An 11,060-nucleotide genomic window follows, 5' to 3' on the forward strand; every position below is an offset into this window, starting at 1 on the left:
AAACTATATTGATTGTGACCTTTCTGTGACCGAAATATCAACACAAATTGGAAGAAGGAGAAAAGTTATGTATAGTTTTATTCAAAATGATCCCAATTAAAAAAAAAAAAAATACGAAAGGCCTCGTTATTAGCATTCTTAGCGATATAGATAAGCGAGCGATTTTGCAGCAAACTTGAAATTCGCATGATTCGGTTGACAAAATCCGGTCAAAAGCTGGTGTTAAAGCGAACAAATCCACGGTATGGCGTGCTCCTTCGAAAGGCAAACACCTTAAACGATTGAAATTAAAAAACAAATCACCAGTTAACTCTATAGGTAAAGAAGCTCGATTGATTTTTGTTGTGTCAATATGTGATTGGTCAAGGTGTGGTACCACGATATTTTCTCATATGAGAAAAAGTTTAATTGGAAGAACCAAATGGTTACAACTATTATTTCACTGATTTGAAGACTAAGACTCAGCAGTTGAATAATTTTCAACTTACTTACTATGGTACGTGCGAACTCCAATTCTTAAACTCAAATATTAATGCAAATCATACCAAGAAGTTTTAGAAAAGGCTTTTTTTGGAAAATTTTTTTAATCACTTGACCTGGACTTTCCAATACGACAATGCCACAATGCACACTGCCCGTGTTGTAAAATTCTACATTGAGTCTTGAAATGTTGCTATTCTGAACTAGACACCATATTCACCGGATCTCAATATAATAGAAAATGTTTCGGAACGGCTGGCCACAAAAGTTTATGTTTCTGACGAACAATTTTCAACCAAAATTGAACTAAATAAAGCCTTTCAGAGCGCGTGAGCTAAAATTTCACTTGACTACATAAAATATTGTTTGATTCACTTCCCAATATTATCTACGAGATCATATTGAACAAGGGAGGCTTACCCCATTACAAAGTTAAGTTTTCTAAAAATATAAAGTTGTTATATATAGAGAGGTTTCGAAAAGTAGTGAACTACAACAACATAAATTCTTTTCATATAATTTTGATTAATTGAATTTTTGGCTGACCATACAGTTGTTTCGAATATTGCCAAATACCCATTATCAGTGGTCTTGGAAATTATTTCCTATATTAAATTATTCGTAAATAATTCTTTGAGACAGAAGTATTAAGACTGAACTTGTGCCCTGTTAACTAACCCCAAGCCGTAGTTGACTTGTGTGTTTGAACTTGGAGTTTATCTAATAATTTGCTGTGAATTTTCATCAACAAATTCACTTGCTGTGTTATATTAGAATAAAATCATAAACCAGTTGTTGAATTAATTAATTTTAGTTTAGTTTTTTAATTTTTAAATTTTACTACTCCTTTTTTGTAAAGGCATTATTTATTGCATGAGTTTATTTCGTTCTTGTGCAAAAAATCTAATCTTGGAACCTAAGTTGGTATATATATTAAAAAAATGTTGAGTTGAATACTGAAACTATATTTATGTATCATTTTTACACTTTTTTGTCGTCAGCTCCTTATTTAATATTTGTTCAACAAATTTAAGTGTTTTTTATTTTTTTAATAAACAATAATAATCCCACTATAAATAACCCTAATAAAAATCATTAAAAACCAATCGTTCTTGTATTTCTTTCAAGGATATAGAGAAAAGATATTGAATATGTGGAGTGTGCTATTGAACTAAAAAGCAGTGTACGCATCCACCTATTTATGATGTGTTTCAACCGTACCTTACCGCAGCGAAAACTGAACTTGGAGAACCATGTTACGCATTTCATTATTTTAGTGGGAATACTCAATTTATTGTATTTATTTTATTCTATTCTCAAGACGTTGTTTGAACTGCTGTTGTTAATATCGTAAGCTATAGTGTTATTACAGGCTAGGGAATTCGAAATGGCAGGAAAACTTGCTTCGCAGTAAATCACAATGCGGAGAAGATTAAGTTCACACATCTAAAACTTGGTGCAACACGCAGCTTTCTTCTCAGAATAACTTAAAGAGCTCGAACAGCACATCGAGTGAAGGACTTTAGCTTCGTATCAATGAGAAATAAAACGTTGAGAAACTTAGCAGTCATAAGTTGCAGAATTTTTGAAATTAAGTTGCAAATTTTAATTTTTACTTAAGTATATTTCTATATCCATTTGCGTAGAAAACTCTCAACGTCTGATAAATTTTTTTAATAGCATCTTTTACTAATTTGTGTTTTGAGTTTTATAGAAAAAGATATGACTTTCTAGATGATTCCTACATACCTATGTGGTGCGTTTTAATAAGCAATGCAGAACATTGCTTTTTTTTAAAGGAATGTACTTATACACAGTCGTTCTTTCTATTTCCACCTAATCAATTACATTCCAATCCCTTTCAAATGGTGAACAAACATATTATTATATATTTTCTACTAAGAATCTACTAATATACCGCTTCGAACAATATGCAACACAATAGACCTCTATATTATATTGACAAATATTTATCACACATTTCCTTAAATAATTTTGGAATTATCGAAAAAAACTCGTTGATCTCTATAATAACAATCGTCGTCGTTGAAAAGCAGTTCAATATATTACTCTTATTAAAATTTACAGTTCATAAAATGTATATCTTTAACACCATGTTTCCACTGCTAACTTAGCAAGTTACTAAGTAGGTTGATTGACATTTAATCGTTTCCTTTATCATAAGTTACATATTGTGTATAATATAAAAGTTCTTTGAAAGTCTTAAAAGAGCTTTGGTTCGAAAAATTTCTCTCAATAATATATCACACAAAAATTTAAGTTTATAATTAATGTAGTAAATCATTTATATATATATACATAAATCTGTTATAAATTTAATTAATGAAAATCAATATTCTATAAAATACTTACTTTCCAAGTATGTTTGCTTATAGCTAAGCTATTGTTTGTTTACATTTTACATATAACATATAACATATGACAAATATTTTCAATTTTGCTAATTTCCTTTGTGGGAAATTTATTTTAAGAGTTGCATTCTACATTTTGGTCTTATTTTCCTTACTTTATTTTTAAGTAAGTTAAAAAGCATGGAAGCTTTTTGTTTTGTTAATGCAATTTACTTAGTAAATTACTTACATTTACTAAGTAAGCAGTGGAAACAAACTATAAGTCCTTTCATTATTCAATGATTATAAACGTAAATATCGCATTAATTTTTATCTTCTATTTGTATTTCAATCACATAGAGCTAATCAATAGTTAAATAAGATCAGTACCCCTCTTTGACTAATACTTTTTAATATATGATCATCAATTTAATTATCGAATCAAGAACAATTATTTTTACTGATAATTTTAACACTACCACATTGGATTTAAAATTAGAGGGAAAAATCTAAGTAAGCAGTTGGCCATGATTTAAGAAAATATTTTTACTCTCTAATTTTTTATACTTTAAAACAAATATTTTTTTACTTCGTTAGGTGATGTTCAGATATTGGTTTAAGTTTTAAAAAACTTCTAAATTTTGTTCTTGCATTTGCGGAAGTGCGATTAAGCCAATTTATATTTTGTAATCTCAGCCAGGGGTAAGTATATCTCATTTAATTGCAAGTAATTAAATAATCAAAATTATTATAAAAAAACTTAATCCAAATTAATTATAGTTATCTGTCTCACTTATTCATAAATAATTCACTAACAGTTTAGATAATCTTATCTTTTATATCTCAAATCGAAATTGAATATAATATATACCTGCGATATACGATATTGCAATACTATTATTAATATTTCAATTACTGTCAAAGCCAAAAAGTGGTTGTTGTTGTTGTAGTCCGCCGGGATAAAAAAACACATACCAGCTTGTTTGACGTAGACCCTGGGTTGGTTATAAACAGAGCTGTGCAAAATCAATTAAATTACAAATTAAATTACAATTACAGAGTAATTATAATTGATAATTGAATTTCCAGATTATATGTGTAATTTAATTGAAAACCTCAATTACGAATTACAGTATAATCTTAATTTGTAATTTAGTTTCTGAATTACAGTCATAATTGAAATTGAAAAACCAAATTTCAAATTACGTGTAATTTGCTCAAGTAATCTAGAGAAGAAGAAGCATTGAAACTTTTGAAAGATGATAAACGAATCGAAACTATGGTTGGATTTTGGGTTGTAAGTGGCCCACATTTTGTTTGCGCCTTCATTCATAGTATTTTGTTGGGTTGCTTGTTTTTGTTTTTTACATTTGGTGTGTAGAAGTGTTCCATTAGAACTTCAAAGCAGATCAAGAGGCAGAAAAATTTTTTCTTTTGTACGCAAATCGAAATCTGAATATGTTGCATTGTTGCTTTTTTTCATGAAGTTGTCAATTTAATATTGCTGTTTTTTTTTTCTATTTCTGTCTTGTGCAGTGATCGAAAATATGTATTTAGAAATGTGTATACTTGTTTCATTTGTTCGGTTGCGTGTGTACTTTTCTATGCTTTTGCTCTATGATATTTGTTTGTTTTGCTTGTATGTTTTTTTTGTTTTGGATTGTAGTTTTTTTTTATGAAATTTAGGAAGGTGTCTACTTCGCATGATTTTTTTTTTGTTTAAAGCGCTGATATGCATGTGTGTCAGAATGTGTATACATTTTGTTGTTTTTTTTTGTTTAATTGATTGAACATTTGACTATGAGTTGCGCGTAAATTTTTTAAAGCAAATTTGAAAAGATCGTTGTTTTTGTGCATCAAATAAATATATGCAAATTTGTAAGCAGTATATGTATGTGTGTACAATGTGTATGCAAATAATATAATTTTATCTGTAATGAGATTATGCCTACATTTATGTTTTAAGAATTATTTTTATTGCTAAATACGATTTAGAAATTATTATAACAAAAATGAGTAAAAATATGTAGTTTAAGAATAAAATTTTTGGACAAAGTCTTATGCTGAATGTATATTTGGTTTTGTATGTGCAATAATTTTTTATTGAATATTTATTAAATGGTTAATTGCGTACAATGTTTAATTTTTCCCTGTTATATACGTATATGTGTATTTTTATATTTCTGAATATAATCAATAATTTTAATAACTAATTTTTATTAATATCGTCTAGTGATAATATGCATGTATATATAAAATTTTTAAAATTATATATTTCAATATTTTGTAGCAATGTGATAACAATACCAAATATACTTTAAAAATTTGAATTTCAATTTAGTTTGAATTTATTTGTTATAAATATTTGAGAAAAAAATTATCATGGAAAGCTGAGTAATGAGCATGCATTTCAGGGTGGTTTTGCGCAATTTTATTTTTTTGTTTTTTGTTTTAAGCGAATGTGTAAACATTTTGTTGTTTCTTTTTTGGTTTGACGATTCTACATTTGCTTATGCGAAGCGTGTGCATTTTTTTTAGCAAATTTGGCAAGATCGTTGTTTTTGTGCAGTATATGTATATCAATTTGTGTGCAAATAATATAATTTGTTTTGCTCATAAGGTTTGCGTACATTTGTTTTTGTAAGCGATAATATGCATTTTATTATATTTAGTTGATTGTACAGCTGAGTTAAAATAAAAAAAGGAAAAATTTAGCTTATGCTAAATTATGCAACTGCAATTTTTAATACATGTTTCAATTTTTCCACAATTAAATTATCTCATCATTAACTTAAATTTTAATTTAATAAATATATACATTTAATAAATAAGCGTTGTTGTTGGCATATACATATGTATGTATTCTTAAATATGATATACAAAATTAAAGATATTCCATAAATAAATTTTTCTAATAATTCATTTAAAAATACGCAAACTAAAAGTATAAGATATAAAACAATATATAATTAAATTTTATATCTTTTTTATATACATTATTTAAATAAATTTTTCAATAAAGATTTTCTTGAACTAATTTACAAACACTTTTAATCTGTCTTAAATTATAAAACCAAAGCGCGTAAGTTAAATTTTTTCTTTTCTTTATTCTTCATCAACTAGACAATCAACAAAACGTATCAATATGCACATTATCGCTTAAAAAAACAAATGTAGGCATAAAGATAAACTTGTACTTATATTTGCATACACGTTGTACACACATATACTGCTTACAAAAACAACGATCTTCGCAAATTTGCTTAGAAAAATTCAGGCGGTACGCATAAGCAAATGTGAAATCAGTCAAACCAAAAAAAAAGAAGAAAAGTACACACATTCGCTTAAAACAAAAAACAAAAACATAAAACTGGGCAAAACACTTAAATGCAGGCTTATTACTGTTGATTTTTTTCTGAAAATATTTGTAACAAGTGCATTCATATTAAATTGAAATATAAATTTTTAAAGTATATTTGGTATTGTTATCACATTGCTACAAAATATTTTTAAAATATATAATTTTAAAAATTTTATATAAACATGCATATTATCACTAGACGATATTAATAAAAATTAGTTATTAAAATTATTGATTATATTCAGAAATATAAAAATACACATATACGTATATAACAGGGAAAAATGAAACATTGTACGCAATTAACCATTTAATAAATATTCAATAAAAAATTATTGCACATACAAAACCAAATATACATCCAGCATAAGACTTTGTCCAAAAATTTTATTCTTAAACTATATATTTTTACTCATTTTTGTTATTATAATTTCTAAATCGTATTTAGCAATAAAAATAATTCTTAAAACATAAATGTAGGCATAATCTCATTACAGATAAAATTATATTATTTGCATACACATTGTACACACATACATATACTGCTTACAAATTTGCATATATTTATTTGATGCACAAAAACAACGATCTTTTCAAATTTGCTTTAAAAAATTTACGCGCAACTCATAGTCAAATGTTCAATCAATTAAACAAAAAAAAACAACAAAATGTATACACATTCTGACACACATGCATATCAGCGCTTTAAACAAAAAAAAAATCATGCGAAGTAGACACCTTCCTAAATTTCATAAAAAAAATCTACAATCCAAAACAAAAAAAACATACAAGCAAAACAAACAAATATCATAGAGCAAAAGCATAGAAAAGTACACACGCAACCTAACAAATGAAACAAGTATACACATTTCTAAATACATATTTTCGATCACTGCACAAGACAGAAATACAAAAAAAAACAGCAATATTAAATTCACAACTTCATGAAAAAAAAGCAACAATGCACATATTCAGATTTCGATTTGCGTACAAAAGAAAAAATTTTTCTGCCTCTTGATCTGCTTTGAAGTTCTAATGGAACACTTCTACACAGCAAATGTAAAAAACAAAAACAAGCAACCCAACGAAATACTATGAATGAAGGCGCAAACAAAATGCGGGCCACTTACAACCCAAAATTCAACCATAGTTTCGATTCGTTTATCATCTCTCAGAAGTTTCAATGCTTCTTCTTCTCTAGATTATTTTTGCAAATTACACGTAATTTGAAATTTGAATTTTCAATTTCAATTGTGCCTGTAATTCAGAAACTAAATTACAAATTAAAATTATACTGTAATTCGTAATTGAGGTTTTCAATTAAATTACACATATAATCTGGAAATTCAATTATCAATTATAATTACTCTGTAATTGTAATTTAATTTGTAATTTAATTGATTTTGCACAGCTCTGTACGTATATAACAGGGAAAAATTAAACATTGTACGCAATTAACCATTTAATAAATATTCAATAAAAAATTATTGCACATACAAAACCAAATATACATTCAGCATAAGACTTTGTCCAAAAATTTTATTCTTAAACTACATATTTTTACTCATTTTTGTTATAATAATTTCTAAATCGTATTTAGCAATAAAAATAATTCTTAAAACATAAATGTAGGCATAATCTCATTACAGATAAAATTATATTATTTGCATACACATTATACACACATACATATACTGCTTACAAATTTGCATATATTTATTTGATGAACAAAAACAACGATCTTTTCAAATTTGCTTTAAAAAATTTACGCGCAACTCATAGTCAAATGTTCAATCAATTAAACAAAAAAAAACAACAAAATGTATACACATTCTGACACACATGCATATCAGCGCTTAAAACAAAAAAAAAATCATGCGAAGTAGACACCTTCCTAAATTTCATAAAAAAAAACTACAATCCAAAACAAAAAAAACATACAAGCAAAACAAACAAATATCATAGAGCAAAAGCATAGAAAAGTACACACGCAACCGAACAAATGAAACAAGTATACACATTTCTAAATACATATTTTCGATCACTGCACAAGACAGAAATACAAAAAAAAACAGCAATATTAAATTGACAACTTCATGAAAAAAGCAACAATGCAACATATTCAGATTTCGATTTGCGTACAAAAGAAAAAATTTTTCTGCCTCTTGATCTGCTTTGAAGTTCTAATGGAACACTTCTACACACCAAATGTAAAAAACAAAAACAAGCAACCCAACAAAATACTATGAATGAAGGCGCAAACAAAATGTGGGCCACTTACAACCCAAAATCCAACCATAGTTTCGATTCGTTTATCATCTTTCAAAAGTTTCAATGCTTCTTCTTCTCTAGATTACTTGAGCAAATTACACGTAATTTGAAATTTGGTTTTTCAATTTCAATTATGACTGTAATTCAGAAACTAAATTACAAATTAAGATTATACTGTAATTCGTAATTGAGGTTTTCAATTAAATTACACATATAATCTGGAAATTCAATTATCAATTAAATTACTCAGTAATTTATAATTGAGTGTAATCTAATTACAAATGTAATCATTATTGCACAGCTCTGGTTATAAACCAACCCTGAACCGCTAAAAACTGCTCAAATAGTTTTGTTTCAAAATTATTATCTTTGGCAAAAGACTAGATAAGCCTAAGATGTTTTTCTATTCTATTTTTGGCAATTTTTAAATATGTTTTTATTAATTTTTTTCCAAAAATTTTGACAGCGCTTCTTTGTAAATTCTTGAGAAGAGTAAACATAAATTTTTGTTCTAAAATCTATTTTTTCTTATTTTTTTAATTTTGAAAAAAAATTTTCTTTCAGAATATTATTTTTTTAGCACCCAAATTTAACAAAAGAAACATTGTCGGACCGTATATTTCGATAGCTAACAAGGTTTTTAAAGAACTTTTCCTTCAACTAACTTGCATTTTTCCTAATCGAGGTAAAAACACAATAAATTAAATTAAAACTTAAATATATTTTGCACTGGAAACGTGGTTTCTTAGACAGACACTAAAGGCAGCACTTCTATTGTGGTAGGTACTGAATTTTTTTTAAACACAAACTTCGTATCAAATATATAATGAATTATAATTCTTGCTAGCTATATAAATGACATATCAGTAAGTATTACCAAATTTTGGATAGGTGACCATGTCGCATGTTGCGATGACACTCTCTTCTTTTTTAAAATCTAGAGAAGCTTGTAATCCTTCAACCCATACCGTTAATAAAGGCAACTCGAAGTTTAAACAATTTATCAATCCGATTAGAATACATTTCTATGATCTCTAGAATCTCAAGCGGAATAGTTTTTTTAAGTTTTTTTAATTAATGAATAGTTTGACTTGTGATATAGCTTAACGAAATAAGTTCACATTTTTAATTTCACGAGTTTCGGCAAAGATTTTCTTGTGATTTGTGACTTATTTTGTATATCTCTAAATTAAACTTAGATTCCTTCATTTATCGAAACTTGCATCATTTATATATAAAACATTTACCATATAAGACGTTTATTAGGGTGCAGTATGAATTACTTCCTAAAGATCATGCAATATGTGAAAAAAATGGGGATTGACTATCATCAATTGTACAAAATATATATTTACAATGATTCAGTCGCAATTGTATATAGCTTAAGGTAAACATATACTGCGATAACTATTTAATTTTTCTTATCAACAATTGATAAAAATTTTGAAAAACAATAGACTTAGTTGGGACCTGATAATCTCAGATTTTCTTGAAATATCATTGTAGTTTACAATTATAACATGTCTTATAAATATATTGTAGTCGCACATTGCACATTGTACATAACTTTACCTCAACATCATGGTTTTGCTAAGAAAATTCCTGCGTTATCATGTCAACAACGCCTTACTCCAAAGGGAACCGCCATATATGTTTACTGCACTAATATGCATACTTGTACCCCTATGCTTCTGTTTTGTCGCTTACATTTTGATGTTTTATGATGAAATCTGCATATCATGGAAGGAAACGAAAGCTAAGCGTGCGCTTATGGAAGTCAATTGTAAGGGAAAGAAGAAAAAGTGTTCCCCTTTTGAAGTCCACTCACAGAGGATGAAAAAAGAATCCCGAAAAGTTTTCAAACAGGTTCTATCAGAAATTGAACTTACTTTAGCGATAAATTCAGATGATGAAAGTTCGGGTGAAGACAAAGTTGTCGTAACTAAGGAGCGTCCAACCGCTGTTGTTAAGTACAGTTACGTTGAAGCATCTGCTTCTAAAGAGAACGTAACATTTCAGTGTATGGTTGATGAAACTGTAGTGGAAAGTAAAAATAAGTTCTTTCAGTATGTTAATTATCAGGCAATAACAACTACGGATATTGAAAATGGAGAAGTGATTGGCAAGCCATCTATCAATAATATAATAAACACATTAACTGATTTAGTCCGGGATTCCTTTCGAACCTGCTTAGATAATTTTTCCAAGAATTCAATACTCAAAACAACTTCAATTGATGAATTTCGTAGGGAGATGGAAAAGGTGAGTTTTAGTTTTCTAGTATTAGTAATTTGATCTTAAATTAATTTAAACGCATAATTAATTTCAGTACTACTCGTACAGCCCTCTCATCTTTATTCTGAAGTAATAAGGAATTCTTTCACCAATCAGCAATTCTTTCGACCCATCAGGGTACTTAGAACAGCTATGCTGTTAGTCGATTTCTAATCTTGTCCAGAAGATACTATTTGTAATATCCTATTATTCCTATTTTGTTAAGATCGACTAAAGTAAAATTATTTTCCACTCTCTAGGTGTCTTGAAATTGACTTATTGTTTTGTTCTTTATATGTTGTGGCACATTTTGGACTACTAGA

At 27.6% G+C, this 11,060-nt stretch overlaps 1 protein-coding gene across 5 annotated transcripts; it reads left to right on the top strand.

Moving 5' to 3' along the window:
* The first annotated feature begins 3,417 nt into the window (after positions 1–3,417).
* LOC119662437 lies at positions 3,418–10,758 on the top strand. Of its 5 annotated transcripts, XM_038072058.1 has the most exons (4): positions 3,418–3,533; positions 9,028–9,148; positions 9,213–9,242; positions 10,006–10,758. In XM_038072058.1, exon 4 carries the CDS (start codon positions 10,045–10,047, stop codon positions 10,756–10,758), a length of 714 nt encoding a protein of 237 aa, XP_037927986.1. In that variant the 5' UTR covers positions 3,418–3,533; positions 9,028–9,148; positions 9,213–9,242; positions 10,006–10,044. The 5 variants fall into 5 exon arrangements, with proteins under 5 accessions (XP_037927986.1, XP_037927984.1, XP_037927987.1 ...); XM_038072056.1 differs by having other exon boundaries at positions 9,028–9,242; XM_038072059.1 differs by lacking the exon at positions 9,213–9,242.
* The last annotated feature ends 302 nt before the right edge of the window (positions 10,759–11,060 follow it).

This window comes from Teleopsis dalmanni, chromosome X, assembly GCF_002237135.1.
Source record: "Teleopsis dalmanni isolate 2A chromosome X, ASM223713v2, whole genome shotgun sequence".
NCBI classification, from domain to species: domain Eukaryota; kingdom Metazoa; phylum Arthropoda; class Insecta; order Diptera; family Diopsidae; genus Teleopsis; species Teleopsis dalmanni.

What these genes read in the sequence shown, in the direction of transcription:
- LOC119662437 (XM_038072056.1), top strand. Translation starts at nt 10,045, where the DNA reads ATGGTTTTGCTAAGAAAATTCCTGCGTTATCATGTCAACAACGCCTTA.